This window comes from Aotus nancymaae, unplaced genomic scaffold (genome assembly GCF_030222135.1).
Source record: "Aotus nancymaae isolate 86718 unplaced genomic scaffold, 86718_ANA_hifiasm-v0.15.2.pri h1tg000049l, whole genome shotgun sequence".
Classification (NCBI taxonomy): domain Eukaryota; kingdom Metazoa; phylum Chordata; class Mammalia; order Primates; family Aotidae; genus Aotus; species Aotus nancymaae.
In genome coordinates this window covers 25,380,497-25,407,455 of record NW_026988463.1, presented here as the reverse complement: position 1 = coordinate 25,407,455, position 26,959 = coordinate 25,380,497, and the positions used below count along the sequence as shown (strand labels likewise).

General features: G+C 50.5%; 1 protein-coding gene across 5 annotated transcripts in view; it reads right to left on the bottom strand.

Annotated features, from left to right (window-relative positions):
• Positions 1 to 1,914: 1,914 nt before the first annotated feature.
• The window catches only part of IL4R (interleukin 4 receptor), a 50,524-nt gene continuing 25,479 nt past the window's right edge, over positions 1,915 to 26,959 (bottom strand). For 4 of the 5 annotated variants that reach the window (XM_064362594.1, XM_012464618.3, XM_064362593.1 and 1 more), the window contains exons 3-10: positions 25,354 to 25,492; positions 22,925 to 23,076; positions 19,896 to 20,047; positions 13,408 to 13,564; positions 10,070 to 10,169; positions 7,410 to 7,488; positions 5,951 to 6,000; positions 1,915 to 4,473 (exon numbers count right to left, since the gene is read on the bottom strand). In XM_064362594.1, the coding sequence (XP_064218664.1) occupies positions 2,898 to 4,473; positions 5,951 to 6,000; positions 7,410 to 7,488; positions 10,070 to 10,169; positions 13,408 to 13,564; positions 19,896 to 20,047; positions 22,925 to 23,076; positions 25,354 to 25,492 (2,405 nt within the window). In that variant the 3' untranslated portion in view covers positions 1,915 to 2,897. Of the gene's footprint in view, positions 4,474 to 5,950; positions 6,001 to 7,409; positions 7,489 to 10,069; positions 10,170 to 13,407; positions 13,565 to 19,895; positions 20,048 to 22,924; positions 23,077 to 25,353; positions 25,493 to 26,262; positions 26,350 to 26,959 lie in introns of those variants that run through there. The other variant, XM_012464620.3, reaches the window with a different exon arrangement.

Here is a 26,959-nt window from a genome sequence, read left to right as displayed (position 1 = left end):
TAATTTAGATTGTGAGGTCTGGCTCCAGCCAATGGAGATCAGACACAGCAGTAAGGACGACCCCAAATGTGTAAGGGATAAATTTGTGTGTTTTCCTTTGTTCATTGTACTCTCATGGCATGATGGGTAGTGAGAGTACCCTTCCTGCGGTCCAGGAAGCAAAAACTGCATTGCTGAAAAATCCTTTGTCTCAGTGCTAATTTTTCTTTGCAGCACCAAGCATCTATTTCCAACACAGGGTCTCATTCTGTCGTCCAAACTGAAGTGCAATGGCACGATCTCGGCTCACTGCAACCTCTGCCTCCCAGGTTCAAGCAATTCTCCCATCTCAGCCTCCCAAGTAGCTGGGACTACAGGCGCCTGCCACCACACCCGGCTAATTTTTGTATTTTTTGGTAAAGACAGGGTTTCAGCATGTTGGCCAGGCTGGTCTTAACTCCTGACCTCAAGTGATCCACCCACCTCGGCCTTCCAAAGTGCTGGTATTACAACCATGAGGCACCATGCCTGGCACAAGGAGGTGTTTCTAACAAACGTCAGGCTGCATGTGAGACACAGAGCTCCCCATCATTTCCAGCGTATTATGAAGGCTCTGAGAGCAGGAAGGAATCTCAAATGGCCAAGCCTCTTAAGTGTGAAGTCAGGGCAGCTACTGAGATGCAAAGTGATACAGACATTGAAGCTTTAGGGTCCAGCCTGTCCGTCTGAGGCCCACGCCATCACTCTGCCTGCCTGGGATGTGAAGTGCAGATCACTACAGAGAGCCCAGGTGATGGAGATACCATCTGGATTCCACTATAGGCCTGTCGCTAACTAGCTGTGAGACCTTGACAAAGTGTGTCAGCCATTGTTAGTGTCCAGTCCATGTCTCCTTGGTGTACCAGAGTCTCTCAACACCTCCAAATCTCAGTTGAAGAATTAATTTTTTCCTGGAGTAGCTGGAAGTGCTGAAGAATTAAGGCTCCTGGAAGCAGCTTTCAACCAATGATAGATTGGAGCGGGTGGGCAAATACCCCAGCTCCCTCCCCTTTGCAGGGATAACTCCGGGCATGTGCCATGCATGGTCTTTCAGAGATCCCCAGCAGGTAAGCGTCAGTTACCCACACTGGTAATCTGTTGGATAACTCATCCTTTTGTCAGTTGTTTGTTTAAACCGGAGCAACTCCATCTCGAAGACGGGCTGGGTAAAATGAGGCTAAGACCTACTGGACCGCATTCCCAGGAAGTTAAGGCATTCTTAGTCACAGAATGAGCTAGGAGGTCATTACAGATACAGGTCACAAAGACCTTGCTGATAAAACAGGTTGCAGTAAAGAAGCCGGCTTTAACCCACCAAAACCATGATGGCGGTAAGAGTGACCTCTGATCGTTCTCACTGCTACACCCACTGGCACCATGACAACTTACAAATGCCATGGGAATGTCAGGAAGTTACCTATATGGTCCAAAAAAGGGAGGCATGAATAATCCACCCCTTGTTTAGCATCATCAAGAAATAAGCATGAAAATAGCAACCAGCGGCCCTCGGGGCTGCTCTGTCTATGGAGAAGCCATCCTTTATTCCTTTACTTTCCTAACGAACTTGCTTTCACTGGCTCTATGGACTTGCCGTGAATTCTTTCTTGCATGAGATCCAAGAATGCTCTCTTGGGGTCTGGACCAAGATCCCTTTCGGGTAATACCTTGTTGGTTCGTGCCTTTCCCTGCCTCACTTTCCCACCCCCTTAGCAGGGTTTCCTGGGATCACTTCCTCAATCAACTATTTGAATCCTTGTCTGCGGAATCCAAACACAGATGGCAAGTTCCTTAACCTCTTGAGCTCTGGTTCCTCTTGATGGGTGAATTCCAGGAGTTAATAGAGACACAGCACTCATAGCAGTGCCTAGCAGTGTGTTTGGTCAATACATTAAAAAATAAAGAGACAAAGAAACTTTATTTATACAAAACTCCACCCCTTCTGTTCCACTCTCCTCAGCAAACACAGATAACAAGTATAAGACTATGTATTTTCAAAACACAGACAAACATTACTCAACCCATGGTCCCCGCCTTTCCCAGCACCTGACGTCTGGGCCAACGTGCAGGGTCGCCGCTGCCTTATGTCTGCTGTCTGGATTGCCCGGGCTGGGTCCGTGGTTTCTCTGTGGCTGCCAGCAACCGTGTCCTTTGCGTCTGGCCTAGAAGGTAGCTGGGCGAGTTTATTCTGGGGGTCCCATGATTAAGAGGAGACATACAACTATGCATGGGTGTTTGGCAGCAGACTGTCCCTGCTTTAGTCACAGCTATTTTTCATGTCCTCTGTTGCTCTCCTTCACTGAGGGAGAATCCTTTGACAGCCGGGATTCTGCCTCCAGCATCAACCCGAGGAAGCTCTGTTGAATGAATGAGCACCTCTAGGCAATGACCACCTCCCTGAACTTCAATTTCTCGTTGATTTCCCAAGGCCGCCCAAGTCATTCCCTTGATGGCTTTGTTAGTTTCTAAGCTCAGCTTCTAGTTCAGTGAGATGGAGGCAGGTGAGAGACATGGGCCATGGTGATTTGGTGGACAAAACTTGCCTTGGGCGGGTACAACAGGGACGGGACACTCTGCTGCAGAAGCTGTGGATGGAATGGCCAACGACTCGTTCACAAGTCAAGGTGCCCAAGGGCCTCAGTTTCCCCAGTGCCCTCTACTCTCATGGGATGTGGCAAGCCCAGCCCAATGCCACAGGGAGGGGTCCAGTCTCTGCAGCCCACTGTTAGGCCAACGTCAGTGGGACCTAACACCTTCATACCACGGTTCTTCGAGTCTTTTAGAAATCTGCCAGGCTGGCTGCCTCCCAGGAGGAGGCATTTCCCAGGCATGGATAAGCCCCAGTCCTCATCTGCAGACCTCAGAAACAAGAGGCTACACATCTAGGAGACCCTCATGCATGTGGGTTCCCCGGAGACAAAGTTCATGATTTTGGGGATCTGGATTGAGCTCTGAGCACTGCCAGGGGCAGGATGGAAGGACAATGGGGATTTACTCTTCTCTGAGATGTCCAAGGGTGCCGGGAAGGCCGGACAGAGGCTGGCCTCCAGTGGAACCTCACCTGGAGAGGGCTCTGGGGCCCTCAGGGGGGTTGTAGGGGGTGACGACCTATCTTCACAGCAGCAGCCACAGCAGGGGCTGGCCACGACAGGGGCCTGGCCACCATCCTCCTGGCCATGACACTGCTTCAGGTGGCCGCACAGGTGGCAGGTGAGGGCTGAGTAGACGATGCCACTGCCCAGGCTGTCCCCAAGGGGGTCTGTGGCCTGCTCTGGGAGGAGTGGGGGCTTCCACGTGTCCTCTCTTTTTACCCCTGGCTCCAGACCCAGTTGCTCTGGGGAGCTGCTTGGGAGATGTGAGCTCTGTGGACTGCGAGGTGGCTCCCTGTCCAGTCCAAAGGTGAACAGGGGGACAGGGACTGGGGCAGGGTCCTCGGGGCAGCCAGGAATGAGATCTTGGAAAGGCTTATACCCCTCCTCCCCACTGTTGGCCCCAAATCCATATGTCCCTGGGGACATGGCATTGCTGGGAAGCAGGCTCGAGAAGGCCTTGTATGCAGCCTCTCCCGGGGGACCCAAGCCCCCCACCGCACTGGCCAGGATGCCACCCTGCTCCACCGCGTGTGCAAACTCCCGATAGCCACTGGTGGGGGCCGAGGCGGGGGCTGCAGCCGCCCCATGCTGGAGGACATTCCGGCGGAGGATTTGCTCCCAGGTTTCTGGTTCAGGAGGGGACACACTGGTTGGCTCAGAGGGCTGTGGGGCACCAGGCATCTCGGGGTCCACTTCCTCCAGGTGTCTGGCCAGCAGTGGGTCTGGACCCAGCTCTCCGGGACATGGGGACTGGCTCAGGGAGTTGTCGAAGCTGCGGTAAGCGGGGTTGTCTGCGATGACAAGGGGCGTCTCTGTGCAAGTCGGGTTGTCTGGGCTCCGGGTCAGGCTGCCTGGAGGACTTGGCTCCAGGGGCAGAGGCTGCTCCTCACCCCAGGGAGGCACCTCCTTGGGCCCTGCACTTGGGAACTCATCCCAGGGCATGTGAGCACTCGTGCTTCCTGAAGGTGGAAGGAGGCACGACTCCCCCATGTCCTGCTGGCAAAAGTCCCCATTCTCACCTCCGAGCAGGTCCAGGAACAGGCTCTCTGTGAGCCGGGCCACAATGGCCTCCCTGCCTTCCTGGAAGCCATCCCTGCTGCTCTCTGGTGATGCACAGAAGCTCCCTTTATCTTCCTCTACCTCCTCCTCCTCACACTCCACCGGGGCCTCAAACAACTCCACGCACCGCACCACGCTGATGCTCTCCGGCCAGAGGACTGTCTTGCTGATCTCCACAGGGCACCATGCTGATTTTCCAGAGCCCTGGAAAGGCCTATCTTTGGCAGCCTTGAGGGGATCCTCATCCCTTTTCATGCTGTGCTCCAGAAAACAGGGCAAGAGCTTGGTAAGACAAGTCTTCCAGTGTCTGCAAAAGCAAAGTTTGGTCAGGGTTCAGTTTTGACACTTGAAAAACTCCTATTCATTCTTCAAAGCCCAGCCTGAAATCACCATGTTGTGATGGCGGTCTACTGTAGACATGCCTTCTAACTTTATAATCAATGATTCATCAGTTTATATTGCTAGAATGGGAAATCCTGGAGGGTAAGGCCTGTGTCTTTAGGATTTCTGGAGCCTAGCACATGGTCTGGTACCAAATACAAGCTCAGATCTGTTGAATAAGAAGAAGTCTTTGCAGATGATGATAATTAAAAGCAACACCATATGCCAAGCCATGACCAAGAAGAATGGCTATGGAAGCCGGGTGAGGTGGCTCACGCCTGTAATCCCAGCACTTTGGGAAGTTGAGGCGGGAGGATCACCTGAGCTCAGGAGTTTGTAGACCAGCCTGGGTAACAGAGTCTAGGCTGTCTCAATATCTCTATAAAAATAAAAAAAAATTAAAAATTAGCAGGGCATGCTGGTGTATGACTTTAGTTCCAGCTACTCAGGAGGCTGAGGCCAGAGAATCACTTGAGCCCAGGAGTCTCAGGCTCAAGTAATTGAGTGCAGTGAATCACTCACTGCACTCCAGCCTGAGGGGCAGAGCAAGACCCTGTGTCCAAAAAAAAAAAAAAAAAAAAAAGATGCAGGTCCTAGGGCTGAAGCAGGGTCCTGGACCTTCTTTAGTTTCTGGAGAGTGGGGGGGTCCTGCAGGCCCTGGGGAAGGAGCTAAGGTGGCCACAGCGGCGGCGCCACACTCAAGGGATCAGGATAAGTCTGAGCCACACGGCGAGAGCCTGTCTTTACAAAAACTTATTTTATTTTACTTATTTATCTATTTGTTTGAAACAGAGTCTTACTCTGTCGCCCAGGCTGGAGTGCAGTGGCATGATCTCCACTCATTGCAATCTCCGCCTCCCGGGTTCAAGCGATTTTCATGCCTCAGCCTCCTGAGTAGCTGAGATTACAGGCAAAAACCTTTTAAAATAGCCAGGTGTGGTAATACACGTCTGTAGTATCAGCTACTCGGGAGGCTCAGGTGGGAGGATCACTTGAGCCCAGGAGACTGAAGCTTCAGTGAGCTATGATCACACCACTGGGACACAGTGAGATCCTGTATATTTTTTTAAAAAGCGGGGAGTGCTCAGGATAGTGGCTCTTTGCCCAAGTATACAATTAAGTCAATATTTTAACAACTGGCACGGCTGCCCTGGTTGTAAACTGTAACAGCACTCCCGAGGGGCTTCGCCATGCACCTGACATGCCAGTAAAACTCAGGGGGCTTGGCCAGCAGTGCAGGTTTCCAGAACACCCCTCCTCCTGCCGTCGCTTGAAGCCTAATGTCATAGGGACAATGACCGAATGCCAGGGAAGAGAAGGCAGACATGGAGCTAGGGGCTTGCTGCTCCAATTCTATCACCTTCCCAATGCATGCCGGCTGTGACCTAAGTTCAGATACATACGGGCACTTGGCTGGTTCCTGGCCTCGGGATCGCTTCTCCCACTGTGACACCTAAAATACAGAAGCAGCCAGTGAAACAGCGGAGTGGCCTTGCAGCCCGGCCTGGAGTGCGGCAATGTGGTTCAAGCCTGGACATCACACAGGTCGGAAGTCCAACAGGTCACTTATGCTTTTTGAGCCTCGGTTTCCTGGGAATTAATGACACTGTCCTACTATTCACAGGGACTGTGGTCGATGGCAAAAGTGGCCACAGAGGAGTGCTCTGAATCTCCTCCCATCCCTTGAATCTAACCTGGCTCTGGGGCTTGCTTGGGCCCACAGAATGTGATGGAAGTGACATCATACCAGTTCTGCACCTAGACCTCAAGAAGCCTTGGGACTTCCCAGCCTTGAGAACTGAGCCACTCTGTGAACAAGCCTGGGTCGGCCTACTGGAGGGTGGGAGGCACATGACTCAGGCAGCCACACTGTCCCAGGTAAAAGTCAGCCAACTGTCAGACCCAGAGAAAGGCCACGGGGACAGGTCAGCTCAGTCCAGATCTGCCCAGCCCAGCCTCCCCTGTCACCCTCACTGCTGAGCCCAGCCCCAAATGTCAGCCTGCGGAAGCATGAGCTAAATAAAGTTGTTATTGTAACCCTCTACATTTTTGGGTCATTTGTTACACAGCAAACACTAACCGATACATAAATGGCACTTAGCATTTGCAAGAGGCTGGAATACACACTTTATATGTATTGTCTCCATAAATTCCAATACCTGCCCTACCAGGTAAACACTGTTATAACCCACAAGAGGAAACTAAGGCTCAGAGAAGTAAGCAACTTGCTCAAGTCCACACTGCAGGTGAGTGGCAGAGTCAGGATTCAAAGCCAACACCACTGGATTCCAGAGCCTGCTACAGAGTCCCTGGAGAAGCAAGGACCCTCAGACCTTCTCTTCTAGACAGCACCTGTATCCCCACCTTTCTCCTTCCTAGAGAACCCTAATCCTGCTCAGGTAAATCCCACCCACTCATCCACAGGACCACTGCCTTGGGGAAGCTGACTCCGCCCCTGGCTCGGGGTGGGATGCACTTCAGGCCAATGAGAACACAGCGGGGATTGCTGGTGCTTCATGGGCAGTTTCCCATGCTTAAGAGGAAGACACAGAAAGCCTGTCACCCTCTCCTTCTGGCCTCTAGACAGGGAATGACACAGATGTTGGCCTAAGGGTCACTCTCAAGAGGAGGGAAAGAAACAGGAGATCAACCCCAGAAGATCCCTTTGCCAAGGGAAGGGGTGGGAAAGCCTCTGGTCTCCTCATGACCTCATTCGGCTGCTGCCTCAGTCTCCCCTGCTACCCTCCTGACTGCCCCTTTGCCACTCCAGAAGCCAATGAATGTCCTTAACAGCCCAGGTGTTCGGAACCACACTTCTTCATGCACGCAGTCCCACACATCCCCATCCACGCCCTCTCCTACCTGAGGATCCTGGATTACTATAGCCACGAGGGGGCTGCGAGCTGGGTTGGGAATCCGGTCCCACCATTCTTTCTTAATCCTGAAAAACAAAAGGAAAAGGCATTGATCTCTGAACTACTGACAGATGAACGCTCCTCCCATAAAAATGGTCGTTGTCGCCAATACTTATTTAGTGTCAGAGACCAGGCTGGTTAGTTTCTGGAGGTCAAACCACTGACTCCTCACTAACCTGGTGACATGGATTCTATTGCTGACCCTATTCTACAGATGAGGAGAGTGAGGCGCAAGGAGGCAGCGTGACAGCTGGTAGGTGACAGAGCCAGGTTCACACTCCACATTCTGTTACCCAGAGCAGGGATCCTGTTGAGACCATATGTGTCTTCAGTGAGAATGAGACCCCAGGGGATTAGGAAAGACTCAAACTGCAGAGAAGATTCTGGGTTCCCCTCAAGAATCCCTTTTCCAGAGCAGCTGAGGGCAAATGGCCAGGGAGTGGCCTGGGATGGCCTGGGAAGCTGGGGGACCTAAGAACGCACGCCTTCTATCTTCCTGACCTGCTTGGGGCCATGGTGCATCATCACTGGGAGGTAAGGTCCTCAGATGGCTTCTGAATTAGCCTCTGCCCACGTTGTCAGTCAACACGAATTTATTGAGCACCTTCTATGTTCGACTCACTGTGCCAGGCCCTGAGGCCACAACGGTCAAGACAAAGACGCCTGCCTTGGTGAAACTGACCTTCAAGAGGGGCAGATGGATGATAAATGGAGACAGAAATGCTTAGATGAGGCTTGGCATGGTGGCTTCTGTCTGTACCCCCAGCACTTTGGGAGGCCGAGACAGGAGGATCACCTGAGGTCAGAAGTTCAAGACCAGCCTGGCCAACATGGTGAAACCCTGTATCTACTAAAAATACAAAACTTAGCCAGGTGTGGTGGCGGGTGCCTGTAATCCCAGCTACTTGGGAGGCTGAGGCAGGAGAATCATTCGAAACCCAGGAGGTAGAGATGATAATAAACCGAGATTATGCCACTGCAGTCCAGACTGGTGACAGAGTGAGACTCCATCTCAAAAAAAAAAACAATGCTTATATGACATCATTTATTCATGGGAATAAGTACCATAAATAAAGATAAAGGGGTAGAAGTTCAAGATCAGCCTGGGCTACATAAGTGACAGCCTGTCTCTACAAAACATTAGAAAATTGGCCGGGCGCAGTGACTCGTGCCTGTAATCCCAGCACTTTAGGAGGCCGAGGTGGGTGGATCACTTAAGGTCAGGAGTTTAAGACCAGCCTGACCAGCATGGTAAAACCTCGTCTCTATTAAAGATACAAAGATTAGCTGGGTGTGGTGGCAAACGCCTGTAATCCCAGCTACTCAGGAGAATCACTTGAACATGGGAGTCAGAGGTTGCAGTGAGCCGAGATCGCTCCACTGCACTCCAGCCTGAGTGACAGAGCAAGACTCCATCTCAAAAAAACCATAAAATAAAACATAAGAAAATTAGCCAGACGTGGTGGCACGTGCCTGCTGTCCCAGCTACTCAGGAATTTGAAATGGGAGGATCACTTGAGCCCAGGAATTGGAGGTTGAGTGAGCCGTAACCGTGCCACTGCACTCCAGCCTGAATAGCAAAGAGGCTGGCATGCTGGGACAGGGTGATGGGGAGTGGGAAGAGGTGTAGGTGATGGGGAAACTGAGGCTCAGAGCAAGGAGATGAGCCTAGGGTTACTTGGAGGCATCAGTGACAAAATACGGAGGGGGAACTTGCATTCCCTGTCTACCTCGTGTGTGCCAGGCCAAGAGCGGGCACTGTCATCAGTCATGTTAATAATCCCCAGTCACCTCTAATCCCAACTTGGCGAGGTCAAGCTTGCTAGTCCCATTTCAGAGATGGAAGACTGAGGCTCTGAGACACCATGATTCCAAGGGCTGGCAAGAGCTCTCTGGAAACAAGGCTCCTTCTACCACCTCCCAGACACTAGCCACTTGTCTCCTTCCTCAGCCTTTCCTGTGATTCAACCTCTTCTGACTGATGAAATACATTCTCACCATCACTCTCAATCTGCAAAGCAGGAACCCTGGGCTCAGGGGTTTCAGCAACTGGTCAGCCACCAGCTAGCAAGCTCCAAGGCTAGGATTCAAACCAAGGTCTCCTGACTCCATCAGGGCAATCGTCACAAATTCCTCTGGCTCCTACCACATGTCCCCAATTGCCTGGTCTAGAGCCCAGGCACCCGGGGTCTAGAGGACGTGGGGTGACTCCATCTTGCTTGTCCCTGGCCAGCTCATTCTCCCCAGTCAGGGTCCCCCTCGGATTTTCCCTCCTTGGAGAAGCTTATCCTGGCCCCCCTTGCAAAGAGCACCCCAGAAGATCTCTGGCCTCCACCCTGGTCTAGTGCATTCAGAGCATGGATCACTATGGAAAACCATCTGTTGGTGGTTGATATGCATTTTCTGTCTCCCCACTAGGATGCCAGTTTTGGAAATGTGGGGTCTTTGTCAATCTTGGTCTCAGCTTTACTCTCAAGGTGCATAGTAGCTGCTCAATAAATATGTATTATTGAATGAGAGGACTGCAAAGGGGCAGATCGGAGGGGCAAGTCCCTGCCACCCTGTACTCCAGAGGGACTGCTCGGCGGCATTGAACCCAGGACTCACTTGATGATGCCGACATAGCACAATAGGCAGATGGCCAGGATGACAACGCAGGAGACACTGACGCCCAGCAGGAGGTGCTTCTCGAAGGGCTCCTTGTAGGCTGGAAGTGGGAGGGGAAGCCATGAGCTGGGGTCTGCCATGGTACAGCCTGGGCTCTACTTCCCAGGACTGGAGACACAGGGTCAGGACACTCCTCCGAGACCCTTCACGATCTGGCTGCCGACCACCCCTCCACCCCATCTCCTCCCACTCTCCCTCTTGCACACTGAGTCCCTGTCACACCAGCAGCCTTGTTGTCCTCTGCACCTCCAAAGCTCAGTGCCACCTCCAGATCTTGAACTTGCTGCTCTTTCTTTCCAGAAGCACAGAAGTCAAAGGTACCAACTTAGGAGCTGGTCACCCTGGACTCGAAGCCTGACTCTGTCCTTGCTGTGTGATGCAGGACAAGTCCCTTACCTTCTCTGTGCCTCAGCCTACTCATCTGTACAATGGGGTTAATGACAGAACTTATCTTGAAGGTCTGTTGCAAGGATTACATGATCTAATCAATGGATAATGCACTCAGAACAGAGCGGTCTGTCCATACTGTTTGCTGCCATCATCTCAACATGGTCGACTCCTCCTCCTTGTTCACTTTCATTGTCACGTTCTCCAAAAAGGTTTCCCCACACCCTCCCTACCACTGCCCCTCCCATCGCTCCATCCCTTTCCTCTGCTTTTATTTTCTTCCCAGCTCTCACTGTCATCTGGATACATGTGATTTCTTTCTTTCTTTATGCGTTTGCTTTTGTTTCTCCCCTCCAGAATGACAGCTCCACAAGAGTGGGGATTACTATCTGCTTTGTTTATCGCTGATTCCCCAGTATCTAGTACAGGGCTAGCCATGTGGGAGAAATTCAGTAACTATTTGCTGAAATAATTAATGAGGGTCCCACACATCGTATTTGTTTTATACAAGCTATTTCCCTTCCCCAGGTCAACGGCAGATGAGAATCAATTCAACAAAATTATCCCAGGGATACGCCCTGGAGATACAGCCATGGAGTAGACGCTGCCTATGGAGCTCACAGTCCAGGGCGGGGGACATGTGGCTCAACTGATATCCACAGTGCAGGATGAGCAATGCTGAGAGGGCTGTGTGGTGGCTGGGTCTGGGTACTGCCAGCCACCACTACACCCACCATGTTAAAGAATCTTCTTTCATTGAGTTTTCACAACAGCCCTTACTCCTCCCATTAAACAGCTGGGGAAATTGAAGCAGTCTTCTTTATCCCACATCTTTTTCCTCTCTCCCTTGCCAGGGGGCCACGCCCACCCTGAGGCTTGGGCCAATCACGATTATCCTGTTCTCCTTTCCAGGCATTTGAGCTCCCAGTCTTCCTTGCAATGAGAAGAGACCATGTAACAGTCCTGGCCAATGAGAAGTAAGGGGAATTTTGCTAGGGAAGCTTCTAGAAAGATGTTTGCTTCCTGATAAAAAGGAGACATGCATAAGGTACATTCTCTGGTGGCAGCCTTTTGCTTCCTTCCTGCTTTAGTGAGGGAGTGGGCAACGGTCAACCTGAGGCCATGGGTGGCAAGTCTAAGGATAAAATGAAACCGTATGAAGGATGGCAGAAGGGAAGACAGGGGAGAGATATCATTTGGCTGCTGTACAAACCCCAGTAGGTCCATTTGTAAGACTTCATTTTACATGAGATTATCAATATTTCTATGGCAAAAGACCTGTGGGATACAGCACTGAAAAGGGTTATTTCTGGAATGTAGGTTACAAGTGAGGAAATTCCCAGACTTCTTTGTAGCAATATGTAGTCATGTGACCATTGTCACCAATAGAATTTGAGAGGAAGTGATGCGGGCCACTTCCAGGCTTCCTGCTTTCAAGAAGCAGGTGTGGTCTCCACACCATCACACCTCTTCTGCTGGCTGGACGCGGGCAATGAAGGGGGCATAGCAGGGATTGTCCCCTTGGGATCTATAGACCAACATGGCTGCAGATAGAATTCAGGGGTCTGAGAACTTGGAAGGGAAATTACATCTTTTATTTTTTAATCATTTCTCTTTTTCTTTTTGTTTTTTTTTAATCCCCCTTTTTTTCTTAATTCTTTTATGTTTTCTATTGCTGAATTCCTCATCTTTTGGCTTAGTTTTTTCATCACTTATTCTATTTTTTTCATTTATGTTTATCATTTTTTTTCTTGGAAATTACATCTTTATTTTCGCTAACTTCTGACACTCAGCATCTCCTTCCATTAAGAATGGAGAGAGAGGCCGGGAACACTGGCTTCCACCTGTAATCCCAGCACTTTGGGAGGCCAAGGTGGGAGGATCACTGGAGCCCAGGAGTTCAAGAACAGCCTGGGCAACATAGTGAGACCCTGTCTCTATTTATTTTAATATTTTAAAAATAAAATTAAAATAAAAATTTAAAAAAATAATGGAGGGAGGAGACCCCAGTAATGATAGTACCAGTGATCCTGTCCCCAGCAAAACTCACAGCTATTCTCATATCACATCACAGTTTCAGTATCATAAAGTATTATTTATGGTTATCTACTTTGAAATTATAGTATTTATGAGATCTAGAACTTTTTATATATCTTAATAAGGAAGCACATATATCCCCAGATTAAAAATGTGTTTAAAATATTTTATAAATGCATTTCAATACAATTAGTTTCCTTTGTAATTTACTTTATTTCATTGCATTTATTTATTTTTAGAGACAGGCTCTTGCTCTGTCACCCAGGTGGGAGTACAGTGGTATAATCATGTGTCACTGCAGCCTCAAACTCCTAGGCTCAAGCAATCCTCCCGCCTCAGCCTTCCAAGTACCTGGGACCACAGGTGCATGCCACCATGCCTGGCTAATTTTTTGTACAGATAGGGGTCTCACTGTGTTGCCCAGGCTGGGATTTTATGTATTTAAAAATATTCTGAGATGGGGTCCCTAGGCTTCACCAGGCTGCCAAAGGGAACCAGGACACAAAAACAGTTAAGAATCTTTGTCCTGGAGAATGATGGCACCACAAGATGGACAGAACCTCACTCCCCAAATTTCTACAGGGAAGAAAACCACCCACAAACCAGCAACATTCACATTAGCTTGTTACATGAGCAAGAAATATATTCCTATAGTGTTAAGCCATGGAAATCGTGGGCTTGTTTGTTACTGCAGCCTAGCTGACCGATACACCATGGCAGGTGGTAATTTCATTATTTGCCAGTGGAGGCATCCTATGATATGAAAACCCAGAGATTCAGCCAGAGGAAGTGTCTGGCCACAGGGAAAGAATGGAGAGTGGAGATTAGCATTGCTTAGGCCTCTTGATACTCACTGTTATACCACTGGGTGCTGGGGCTCCACTCACTCCAGGTGCTGTTATAGCTCTGAGCCCAGGCCCTCACCCGTGCCCTGTAGGAAACCCCAGATTTCAGGGTGCTGGCTGCGATGCGGAGGGTGGGTTCTTGGTAGGTTACGTCATAGATTCTGGACTGATAGAGAAAAGAGAGACATTAGTGCCCTAGCTGGGGGTGAGGGGCACCAGTTCCCACCCTGGTTGCTGTCCTTAGCTGACCCCACCAATGTTTAAGAGCCATCAGCCAGGGTATTTGGCTGTTCGTCCTGTTTAGGCCATTGCTTGCCACCTCCGTAACTGACCAGGCTCGAGCAACATGGGTCAGGCTCCTGGACTAATTTGCCATATTATGTTACCTATACAAGCTGTTTAACCTTTCTGAGTTTTTGTGAGATAATTCAATCTCATCTGTAAACAAGGGTAAGAGTCCCTACCACCACTTCCTGGCTGTGTGACCCTAAGTAAGTGACATAACCCTTTCTGGACCTCAATGTCCTCATCTGCAAAGTAAGGGTAATAAAAGTGCCTACCTCCCTTCTCCCAGGGTTGCAGTGATAAGGATATGGGTTGATATAGGTAAGTATTTTGAATAGGGTTTAATATACAAAAAGTTCAGGGTGATCTTTCCAAAGCACTGGCAGGGTGAAGGCATCTCTCTCTAACCTTCATGGGCTCCCTAGTGTCTCCATGGTCAAGTCCAAATTCATTGGCCTAGAATCTAATGCTCAGTCCAATCTAGCCTTCACTGAGAAGTGACTTCCAAGATCTATTGTTAAGTAAACAAGGTAAGATGCAGATGAGTATTTGTTCTCTGTTTCTATTTATTTAAAGAGAGACGGGGCTGGGTATGGTGGCTCATGCCTGTAATCCCAGCACTTTGGGAGGCCAAGGTAGGTGGATCACTTGAGGTGAGGAGTTTAAGACCAGCCTGGCCAACATGGTGAAAACCTGTCTCTATAAACAATACAAAAATTAGTCAGGCATGGTGGTGAGCACCTGTAATTCCAGCTACTTGGGAGGGTGAGGCACAAGAATCACTTGAAACTAGGAGGCAGAGATTGCAGTGACCCAAGATCACACCACTGCGCTCTAGCCTGGGTAACAGAGTGACACTTTGTCTCAAAAAAAAAGTGATGGCACAGTGATCATTGCAGACAAACCTAAGATGGCCCCATGATTCCCGACTTTGAATCACATCTTTGTGTCATCTGGTCTTCTTGAGTGTGGGCAGGACCTGTTGCTTATTTCTAACCAGTAGAATATGGCAAAGGTGATGGTATATATATGGGATTTCATAGATATGATTATATTACAGAAGACTGTAATATCCTACTTGCTAGGCAAGTCTCTCTGCCTTGATGGCTTTGCACAGGGCACACAGGAAGGAATTCAAGGTTAACTACAACCAACAGCCAGCATGAAACTGAGGCTCTCAGTTCAATAGCCTGCCAGGAACTGAAGGCCACCAATATCATATGAGCTTGGAAGTGACCCTTCCCCAGTTGAGCCTCAGATTCAGATGAAACTGCAGCCCCAGCCCACACCTTGATTATAGCCTCCTCAGACCCTAAAGCAGAGAACCTAGCTAAGCTATGCCCAGATTTCTGACCCACAGAAACTTCGAGATAATAAATGGGTGTTGTTCAAAGCTGTGAAGTTGGTGGTACCATTATCACACAACAACAGAAAACTAAGACAGCGAAGAATGAACACACACATTTGCTTGTATAGACATAAGCTCTCTCTAAAAGTGGCACATGCCCTCTTGCCTCCCTTTCCCTCCTGGCAAGAGACAGGTAGCAGTGGTCAGTCTCTGGGAAGAAAAACAGGAGGATGGAGTCGGGTGAGAAGTGTATTTCAGTTCTAAGTCCTTTTGTACCATTTGTATTTTTACTTTGTGTAACTATTACTTTTACCCTCCAAAAAAAGCTTTAAAACGTGATAAATGAAATGAATGCTATATTCATGATTGACTGTAATGGCAAGTAAGCGACCCGAGTCTTCATCCTGTCACTTCTCTCCCTGCGAGATCCAGTGCTGTGCACCTCCCTCTCCTCCTTCTCCTGTCTTCCCAGTTCCTGGCAGCTCCATTTCTGCTTGTGGTTAGAACCACATTTGGGGAAATCTGGTGCAAAGTGAGTCAAGGGGAGGTTTTTCACAAGAAATAAGCAAAGTCCCAATAGACTGCTAGGGCCACCACAGAGATTTCAGAGATTTTCCTATTACAGAGGAGCTGAGGGTGGGGTGTGAGCTGGGGGGAGATTGGGGAAGAGAGAGAACACTTTTACTCCCTTTCATCTTTCTTTCTAAACATGGGTAAATAAGAAGCAACAGCTAGATGTAAGTTACCAAAGAAATCTTACACCTTCAAAGGGAGCTGGGAACTGGGAAATGTTTTACTAAGAAACAAAACAGAAATCTGAGCTTCCAAGGAACTACTTGCGGTTTGTCTGTTTTTTTAACAAGAAGGCCAGGTGTTCGGGAGACCACCTCTGAAAGAAATGTCCATGGGAGGAAAAAGAGCACAGGCTTGGAAGTTGAAATGCTGGGTGCAAATCTCAGATCTGGGCCAGACGCGGTGGGTCACACCTGTAATCCCAGCACCTTGGGAGGCCGAGCAGGAGGATCACTTGAAGCCAGGGGATCCAGACCAGCCTGGGCAACATGGCGAGACCCTGTCGCTACTAAAAATACAAAAAAAAAAATTAGCCTGGCGTGATGGCCTGTGCCTGTAGTCTCAGCTATCCGGGAGGCAGAAGTGGGAGAATCACCTCAGCCTGGGAAGTCGAGGATGCAGTGAGCCATGATCACGCCACTGCACTCCAGCCTGGGTGACAGAGTGAGATTCTGTCTCAAAACAAAACAAAACAAACCTCAGCCCTGCCATTTCCAGCTGTGTGACCCTGGGCAATGTGCCTGGTGTAAGGCCGGTTGCCTCGCCAGGAGCACGGACGCATATCCCCCCCCCCACTTTTTTTGAAAGATCGGACATGCCCTCCCCCTCGCACAGCCTAGCTTTCCCTTAAAAACCCCGCCAAGATGCAAACGAGGTCTTGTAACTCTAGCCAATAGCAGTCAAGTCTAGTATGCAAACGAGGTCTTATAACTCTAGCCAATAGCAGTCAAGTATGCAAACAAGGTCTTGTAACTCTAACCAATCGCAGCTGAGTCCTGTATGCAAACAAAGGCTTGTAACCCTACCCAATAGTAGTCCTGCTTTGCCCACACCCTGCTCTCCCACAACCAATCGAACGCCTCCACCCCCTATAAAACCCCATGTCTGAGAGGAGTCTGTGCGACTTCTCTGGCACCTCCTGTTGGACCACAGGACCTCACCCGGGAGCCTGAATAAACCCTTCGCATTGGATCTTCTTGTGCTGGCCTCAGTTTCTTTGTTTTAAACTCGGCAAGAACAAACCTTACACCTGGCACATAGCAGGCATATAAAATATGGAAATCATTATTGTGAGGAAGGCATTCAGGGCTCAAACTGAACTTTTGTGCTTTTTCACTGCACACATTCCCACATCCAAGTCCCCCCAGTCCCCAAACATCCCATGAATTTTCAGACCTATAAACCATTCCTCATGCAGTTCCCTTTGCCTGGTCTACCCTTCCCTCCTTTTCCTATCTAGAAAACTCCTACACATCCTTCAATGCCCAAGCCAAAACTCCACCTCCACTGTGGAACCTTGCCTAGAAATGAATAAGTAGCTCTGCCCCCAACAATTCTGTAGTAAGTTCCTAATGTGTCTTTCTGGAATTTATCCCACTTGCTAGGCAAGTCTCTCTGCCTTGATGGCTTTGCAAAGGGCACACAGGAAGGCACACAGCTGGTGTCTGCAGTGCTGGGGCAAAGACAGGTGAACACCCCCCATCCCCCAGCTTCTGTGCCGTCAGGTTTAGGTACCCCCTGATTCGGACAGAACTCCACTGCCTGCAACTCCAGGGCTAACCCTCCTTGGTCTAAGCCAATTGTGCCAATCCCAACGCCTGGCCTGTCAGGGATCAGAGGGGAGCATGTGGCCAGCTCTGGCCAATGACTAAATTCTTTATGTTCAGCTCTGTCCTTGGGAAGGGAGAGATGGAGCATCTCAGTAGCCACTGTCCCACACACAAGAGAAGCTGGACTTCATCCTTCTGCCTCAGACCTGCGATTCCAAGGCATCCCTAAGCACCAACATGCCCATAAGCCCTAACCCAGGCATGCTGACCAATCCAATACCATGACTGGCATCTGGTGCCAGGTCTTAGACCCGGCTGGCATTTTAGTCAGTGCAGTCCTGCTTCTTTTTGCCCAGTTTCCCCCGGGGAAGCCACTTCTACCTTATTTTCAGTTCATCTGGTGTGGGTGGCGCTGAGCCCACCTGCAGCCCTAGTGGCAGGTATGTGACTAATCCCTAGACAATCAAGGCCCTCCACTGCACCCACAGCAGTGATTGGTTCAGAGGCTGGCATGGGATCCAAGCCAGGCCACTGAGCAGCTGCCCCACTACGCCTACTAGAACCATCAAGAAAGAAACCCTTTTCCCATGATGGCTTTGGGATGTAGGCCTGGAATAACTACTGGGCATGTTTGCCACTACACCACAGAAGAGCCTGCCTAGAGCCAGTACAGAATAAAGCAGGGCCGAGAACCGGACAGGTTCCTAGAAGCTGGATCCAGCCCAGATCTAGAAATCTGCAAATATTAAATAACATTTCTTTGGACTCTATAGGTGGTACCTTCTCCTCCCTCCAGCTCATCCCTGGGACTCTCAGTAGGTCTTGCACAGGCCTGGGGCATGGGAAAGAGATTTCATGACCAAACAAAACATGTCCCGTTCTCTAGCACCTGTGCACACCACTCCTTCATCCCCCCGGCTTTCTGAGCCTCTGTGAGCCAACTGCCCCATTCCTGCTCCTTCCCCACACCTGGCCCAGTGCCAAAGGGGAAACCAGACCTGAGAAATGTAAATGAACACCCACCCCTGGCTTGGTCAGAATGAGAGGAAGCAGTGACAGACGCCAGCGTGGGAGCTTACGGTGGCGGGTGCCTGTTCCCTGATGGCCAGACAGGACCAGCCTGGGCCTCTGGGATGCAGCGAGCAGGCTCTCACAGACCTCAAGGAGCAAATGATAGACCTGTGTGTGGGACAGCAGGTAGATGGGGAACTCTGTGGCCTGGGGCACTTGGGAGAAACGGTACATCGCATTTAGGACACACGTGTGACAAACAGGGGAGCTCATCTGTATCACACACCTTGTACTCTCACAGCCCTGTGGGCGAATGCTCTTGTCATCTCTGTGTTACAGATGGGGAAACTGAGGCACAAAGGGACATGCCCCAAATCACACAGCTGGCAAATAGGAGAGCAGGCATTGGGATGCAGCCCTATGGGACCCCAGGCCCCATGTGTCCAGAGATTGTCCCTCCAATGGGAATGTGAGGAAGGTGGATTCAGCGGGGAACCATGGGTGGCAGGAAATGACCTTCCCGCATACCAGCAGCAAAAACAGGGGGGCTCAGCCACCCACTGTGGATGGCCCCTGCCATTCCTGAACTGATAGTTTCCTGTAAATCCTTTCTTCCTTTTTAAAGATGTCAACACATGTATTTAAGAAGGAACTCCACTGGCCGGGCGCAGTGGCTCACGCCTGTAATCTCAGCACTTTGGGAGGCCGAGGCAAGTGGATCGCCTGAGGTCAGGAGTTTGAGACCAGCCTGCCCAACACAGTGAAACCCCGTCTCTGCTAAAAATAGAAAAATTATCCAGGCATGGTGGCGGGTGCCTGTAGTCCCGGCTACTCAGGAGGCTGAGGCAGGAGAATCGCTTGAACCCAGGAGGCAGAGGTTATAGTGGGCTGAGGTCACGCCACTGTGTTCCAGCCTGGGTGACAGAGTGAGACTCCATCTCGAAACAAACACCACCACCAAAAACTCCACTACCGTGAAGGGAATGTCGGGCCCGACTGCCATGGGGACCAAGCAATACACTGACCTTGCTTTCTCGGGCAAGTTCTAAGCCTGCGGTGTGGCCTCCGCTCTCTTCATTAAGAGGAATTAGAACACGATACAGCTCCACAGAGACTTCCTCCTTAACGGGCGGGCCTCAAAAGGGAACTAACATGGGTCACTCTATCACTTTGGGACCAGGGTTACTCAAGTCAGCTGTCGACGTGCCACCTATGATCGCCTGCGTCCCCCAAACTGGGAAACAGACGTGGGCCACGGCCCTACCTTTACAGATGAGCAGCAGCATGCAGAAATAACTCCCCTTCTCTGCACGCTGGGGTGGGGGGACCAGGAAGTGATGAGACTTGCCTTGGGCAGAGCCGGGGGAGAAGCCAGGTCTCTAGCTCCTGGGTTTTGCTACCCAGCCCCAGGTCTTGCCTCCCAGGCTCCTGGCTCCAGAGATTGGGTCTCTGCCGGTCACCCACCCCATTTCCCAGAGGTCACAGAGAAACGGCAAAGCATGCCCACTCACATCTGCCAGGTCGTTTTCATTCCAAATGTTGACTGCATAGGTGAGCTTCTCATACAGGTAATTGTCAGGGGGATACGGGTTACTCCAAGTCAGCAGCAGAGTCTCGGAGATATTGGTGTAAACCGTGAGGTTTTCTGGAGCCCTGGGTTTCACTGCGAGAGAAGCAGCATCTGTCTGAGGATCTGTGCAGTGACCTCCCCGTCACCCGGCCCAGCCCCAGCCAGCAAACCACAGCCACCACCCCGACTTTTGGCTGACAACACCTCTGTAGCACACTTCTGAGCACCACACAACAGAGCCGCAACAGAAGACGATAATGTTGCTAAAATTCTACTTAGCACGTTAGTGTTTATTAATTACCCTTTATTTCTTATGTCTTCGTTTTTTTGAGACAGGGTCCCACTCTGTTGCCCAGACTGGGGTGCAGTGGCACGATCACAGCTCACTGCAGCTTCAGCCTCCCAAGGCTCAAGTGATCCACCCGCCTCGGGCTCCTAAAGTGCTGGGATTCCAGGCATGAGCCACCACGCCTGGTCTTTATTAACCACCTTTCTACAGTGAAGGCAAAATGCCTGAGCCAAAGTAACCCAAACTGCAGCTTTTTTTTTTTTTTTTTTTTTTGAGACAGAGTCTCACTCTGTCGCCCAGGCTGGAGTACAGTGGCATGATCTTGGCTCACTGCAACCTCCGCCTCCTGGGTTAAAATGACTCTCCTGTCTCAGCTTCCCAAGTAGCTGGGATTACAGGCACCCACCACCAGGCCAGACTAATTTTTTGTATTTTTAGTAGAGACGGGGTTTCACTATGTTGGTCAGGCTGGTCTCGAACTCCTGACCTCAGGTGATCCTCCTGCCTTGGGCTCCCAAAGTGCTGAGATTACAGGCATAAGCCACCACACCTGGCCTCAAACTTCAGCTTTTATGGTTGCATCCTTCATACCTTTGAACATATCTCTGTACTGTACGATTATTTACAGAAAAATAAAGAATATTTGTCTTTATTTTGATTCATCTGTTTTAAAACTTGGTCTCCTCTGAGGCAATTATATCCATGAGACCTCAGGTTTCTATTCCTGTGATGCATATTATACTATACATTAAAATCAATCTACTAAAATATATTTCATTTATATTAAAACCCAAATGTAGGCTGGGCATGTAGACTCATTTCTATAACCCCAGCACTTTAGGAGGCCAAGGCAGGAGGATCACTTGAGACCAGGAGTTTGTGACCAGCCTGAGCAATAGAGTGTGACTCTCATCTCCACACAAAACAATTTTGTTTAAGTTAGCCAGGTATGGTGATGCATGCCTTTAGTAAATTCTAGCTACTCGGGAGGTTGAGGCGGGAGGATCACTTGAGCCCAGGAATTAGAAGCTGCAGTGAGCTATGATCGCATCACTGCACTACAGCCTGGGCGACAGAGACCCTGTCTCTCTAAAAATAATAAACACAGTCTGGGCGTGATGGCTCCACGCCTGTAATCCAGCACTTTGGGAGGCCAAGGTGGGTGAATCACAAAGTGAGGAGTTTGAGACCAGCCTGGTCAACATGGTGAAACCTCGTCACAAAATTAGCTGGCATGGTGGTGGGCGCCTGTAATCCCAGCTACTCGTGAGGCTGAGGCAGGAGAATCGCTTGAACCCAGGAGGCAGAGGTTGCAGTGAGCTGAGATCGCGCCACTGCACTCCAGCCTGGGTGACAGTGCAAGACGGTCTCAAAAAAATCAAAAATAAACACGTAAAAATAAAAATAATATTAAAATGTAAAAATTATCTTAAAGTTCATTCATGGGTCAGTTTAAATAACCTCCCAGCCACCAGCCCTGAGCGGACCCTTAGGAACACTGGATGGAGCGGTAAACCTGAGCCCTGCAGGGCCCTGGCCTTGAGTACTGCCCTCTGCTGCTGAGGAGCTGTGTGACCTGAGGCAGGTTACTTGCCTTCTCAGAACTACAGTTCATTCGACTGCAAAGTGGGGATAATAACTCTCTCTGGAAACGGGCATAGAGAGGAAACATGGCTTGCCCAAGGTCACACAACAATGAGCGATGTTTTAAACTCCTGTTTCCAAACCCCAGCAAGCTCACAGGGGAATTCCTGCAGGGACTCCAGGTACCAGGACAAGGTCAGCCTTCCATGGTCAAGACCGTCTGAAGCAGCAGCCGCTGACCAGTGGACACAGAATGGAAGGACCGTTCCCAGTTCTTCCTTCCTTCTTTTTCTCTCTTTCTTTTTTTCTTTTCTCTCCTCCTTTCCTTTTTTCCTTCTTTCTCCCTCCCTCCCTTTCTCTTTTTCTTTCCTTCTCCCACCCTCCGTTCTTTCTCCCTCCCTCCCTCCTTCCTTCCTTCTCTCCTTCCTTTGTTTCTCTCTCTCTCTCTTTCTCTCTCTGTCTCTCTCTGCCTTTCTCTCTCTCTCTCTTTTTGAGAGGGAGTCTCACTTTATTGCCCATTCTGGAGTGCAATGGCGTGATCTTGGCTCACTGTAACCTCCGCCACCTGGCCTGGGTTCAAGTGATTCTCCTGCCTCAGCCTCCCAAGTAGCTGGAATTACAGGCATGTACCACCACACCTGGCTAATTTTTTTGTATTTTTAGTAGACACGGGGGTTTTGCCCTGTTGGCCAGGCTGGTCTCAAACTCCTGACCTCAGGGGATCTGCCTGCCTTGGCCTCCCAAAGTGCTGGGATTACAGGCGTGAGCCACTGCGCCCGGCCCCCCAGGTTATTTTTCAATCTGCAGGAGGCATGCCTTCCAGCAAGCACGCCTCATCTCAATATGCCTTCCTGGGCACTTAAGTTCAGAGGTGGAAACAGCTGAGCTGAAGGGGGCTTGGTGGTCTACTATGTCCATCTCCATTTCAAAGATGGGAGGACTGAGGCCCAGGCAGGGGCAAGAATCCCATCAGATTTGGGAAAATACAGGCAGCTTCCTCCGGCTGCTGTTTTGACCCCACCTCCCCCTGCCCACCCCACCCCCAGCCCAGCCTGCTGTGGGAACCCTCCCACCCTGGCTGCACTCCGCCCCCTCACCGTGCTCGCTGGGCTTGAAGGAGCCTTTCCACAGCAGCTGCTGCCCAGCCCACAGGTCCAGCGTGTAGTTGTCCGCTCCGACCACGTCCTCCATGAACAGGTGGCACACGCACCCCGCACCGCCGTTGTTCTCGGGGACACACGTGTAGGCTCTGCAGACACGGGGGCCAGGTTATGCTGGTCACCTGTAGGCTGTCTGTGCCCCAGTTGTGCCTCAAGAAACCGCATCATACTGTATCCACTTCCCGATCACTGATGTGATGACAGATCTGGGGGCTTGGGAGCAGCCAGCGTGTGCTGGGGACACCGACCAGGGTTGCCTCTCTTGCTGGCCTCAGTTTCCTACGACATACACCATGGATGCCCCTCATGCCAGCCTCCCTAGCTGCTGGCCCTGGTCGTGGGACTTAGCTTGTCCCTGAAAGCCCATGAAAGGGAAGAATGGGTGGCACTAATTAATTTAGAACAACATAAACTCTGCATCACACAGTTGATGCCAGTGTACAGTAGATGGCAGCGTGCCGTGGCCATCATAGGATAATTCCACTGTTCCACCTTAACAGCCACGGATCTACAAACTTTTTCTGTAACAGGCCAGATAGTCAATATTTTGGACTTCAATGGCCATACGATTTATTTATTTATTTGGTTATTTGCATATATTTAGGGGATACAAGTGCATTTTTTTTTTTTTTAATGAGACGGAGTCTCTCTCTGTCACCCAGGCTGGAGTGCAGTGCCACGATCTCAGCTCACTGCAACCTCCGCCTCCCAGGCTCAAGCGATTCTCCTGCCTCAGCCTCCCTAGTAGCTGTGATTACAGGCACCCACAACCACACCCAATTAATTTTTGTATTTTTAGTAGAGACAGGGTTTCACCATGTTGGCCAGGCTGGTCTCGAACCCCTGACCTCAGGTGATCTGCCCACCTCAGCCTCCCAAAGTGCTGGGATTACAGGCTTGAGACACCTCAGCGCCTGGTCTTGCAAGTGTGATTTTGATGGCAACCCCCAGATCTGTTCTCAATGGATGTGCTGCATAGCAGTGAAGTCTGGGTTTTAGTGGGTCCATCACCTGAATGGTGTCCACTGCACCCATGAAGTCATTTCTCTCCCTCACCCTCTCCCACCCTCCCAGTCTCCAATGTCTACTATTCCATCGTACATGGAATGAAGTCCATGTGTACACATTATTTAACTCTTACTTGTAAATGAGAACATGCAGTATTTGACTTTCCATTTCTGAATTATTTCAATTAATATAAAGGAGGAGGCCAGGTGCCATGGCTCACACCTGTAATCCCAGCACTTTGGGATTTGCAAGGCCGAGGCAGGCAGGTCACTTGAGGTCAAGAGTTTGAGACCAGATTAACCAACATGGTGAAAACTGGTCTCTACTAAAAATACAAAAAATTAGCTGGGCATGGTGGTGGGTACCAGTAATCCCAGCTACTAGGGAGGCTGAGACAGGAGAATTACTTGAACCCGGGAGGTGGAGGTTGCAGTGAGCCAAGACTGTGCCATTGCACTCCACCCTGGGCAACAAGAGTGAAACTCTGTCTCAAAATGATAATAATAGCCAGGTGCAGTGGCTCATACCTGTAATCTCAGCACTTTGGGAGGCTGAGGCAGGAGGATCACTTGAGCCCAGGAGTTTGAGACCAGCCTGGGCAACACAGCAAGACCTCCATCTCTCTATATTAAAAAATTAAAATTGTTTCAATTTTTTAAAAATTACAAAATTTCAGCTGGACTCGGTGGCTCACGCCTGTAATCCCAGCACTTTGGGACACCGAGGTGGGCAGATCACCTGAGGTCAGGAATTTGAGACCAGCTTGGCCAACATGGAGAAACCCCATCTCTACTAAACAAAAAAACAAAAAAATTAGCCGGGTGTTGTGGTAGCCTGTAATTCCAGATACTCAGGTCACTGAGGCTAGAAAATTGCTTCAACTTGGGAGTCGGAGGTTGCAGTGAGCTGAGATTGTGCCACTGCACTCCAGCCTGGGCGACAGAGCAGGACTCCGTCTCAAAAAAAAAAAAAAAAAAATTTACAAAATTTCTCCATTTTAAGTTCTAATTAGGTAAATATAGAACGATACGTTACCTAGACCAAAGCCCTTTGGGTCCTCACTTGTTTTTAAGTGTGAAAAAGAGTCCTGGGTCCAAAAAGTGTGAGAACTGCTGGTCTAGTCCAATATTCCAGCCATACCCATGTGCCACACGGATCAACGCTCCTGCCACGTGCTCCCTGTATCTTATACATGTCCCCGGAGACGGTATCCCCTACCCCCAACACCATACCCAAAACAAGACAGCAAACCATACTCGGCACGCTGCCCTCCACCACACCACCTGGACCCGGCTCACTCTTGGGGCGAACCCTTTGGGCAAAGCCTCCCCAAACCTCCAGCTCCAGTGCAGGCTTACTCGGAAATCAGAAAAACCAGCTGGTAGAACAGGCGGAGCTCTGCGCTGCAATTGGTGGGACCGCCCATCTTCCACTCGCAGGTAGAGATGCTGATGTAGTCGGAGACGCAGGTGGGCTCCTGCAGGACTTTCATGCTCCCTGGGGAGACACAGGCGCACGCTGAGTGCCCAGGAACCCAATGCATGAGAGGGACTTGCACCCAAACAGGACCAACGGGACCGGCACAAAACCACAGCGCAGGCGCAGTTGAGAGCCAGCGCCCGCAGAGCTGGGGCCAGGACCAGGGCTGCTGGTGCTGCCCAGCTAGTGTCGGGATGACTGTGGAAGCGGAAGAAATACCCACGGGGGCAGGGGCCATTAGAGAGGAATGAACCCGTGCACCGTTATCTTACACAAACTTGACCACCTGCCCTTGGCCAAATGAAAGGGATAATACGCAGCAGTCTGAGGAGTGCCATTCCATCACACCAAGCCTCTGCCCTCGAGTGGGCCAATGGAGAAGTGGCATTTCCCCACTATCTGCGCCCCGCTTAGTCCCCACCCCTCTCTGCCCTCTCTGTGCTTAGGAGGCTGACACCCACAGTCTTCATCATCCGGGTACCCTTGGCCTTTGGTTTCTGGTTGGGTTTGGCCAATGGGAGAGAAGAGATGCGTGAGTGGGGGGAAACACCGGAGTCCTTCTCCTTTCCGCACCCTCCTAGCTTGCCAGTGGCCGTGGTGGGGCTGGAATCGGCAGGATGTACACTGGTTTTGCTAAATCACCCGAGTGTGAGACCACCCAGCCCCCCACCCCCAGGCGCCTCCATGCTCCCGTGCGTGCGCAGTGCCAGGCCCATCTCAGCCGACATCCAGTGGCATAAGCTGGTGCAGGAGCTGTCTTAGATCGCAAATAAATATCCCAAGCTTACCTCATGTCCAGAACTAGCTCCTGATTCCTGCCCCTCCCCAAAATGCCTTCTCTTCTGGCATCCTTCTGCACTTCAGAAATGACGACCGTGTCCTTCCCAATAGCTTGGGTCAGAAATCTTGGCGTCATCCTGGCCACTTCTCTTTCTCTCACCCCAATTCCAATCTGTCCTCAAATCTGCCTTCCAGAGGGATCCAGAGCCTCTCATCTCCCCAACTCCAGACCTCCCTCCAGATCTCCTGGCTTCCACCCTTGTCCCTTCTCCACGCGGCAGCCTGAGGGGTCCTTTTGAACAGAATGGATTCTGTGACTCCTCTGCTTAAATATTTCAAGGTCCTTTTTGAACCAGCCACCCTGTCACTTCGCTGACCTTCCCTGCCCCCTCCTGCTCACTCTCCTCCACCACGTCCCCTCCTGCCCCCAACCCTCCAGCCAGGCTCAGTGCATGGCCTCTGCTAAAAATAAGCCTTCCCCAGATATGTGCACAGTTCCCACTTCCTCCAAGTCAGCTCAGTGAGGCCTTCCCTGCTGCCCTACTTTAAACTGCAACGTCCCCACTCCACCCAGCTTCCCGACAACCCCTTATGCTGTTCTGTGTTCTTTCCACATCACCTTCTCTTTTTTTTTTTAAGACAGGGTCTCACTCTCTCACCCAGGCTGGAGTGCAGTGGCATGATCACGGTTCACTGCAGTCTTGA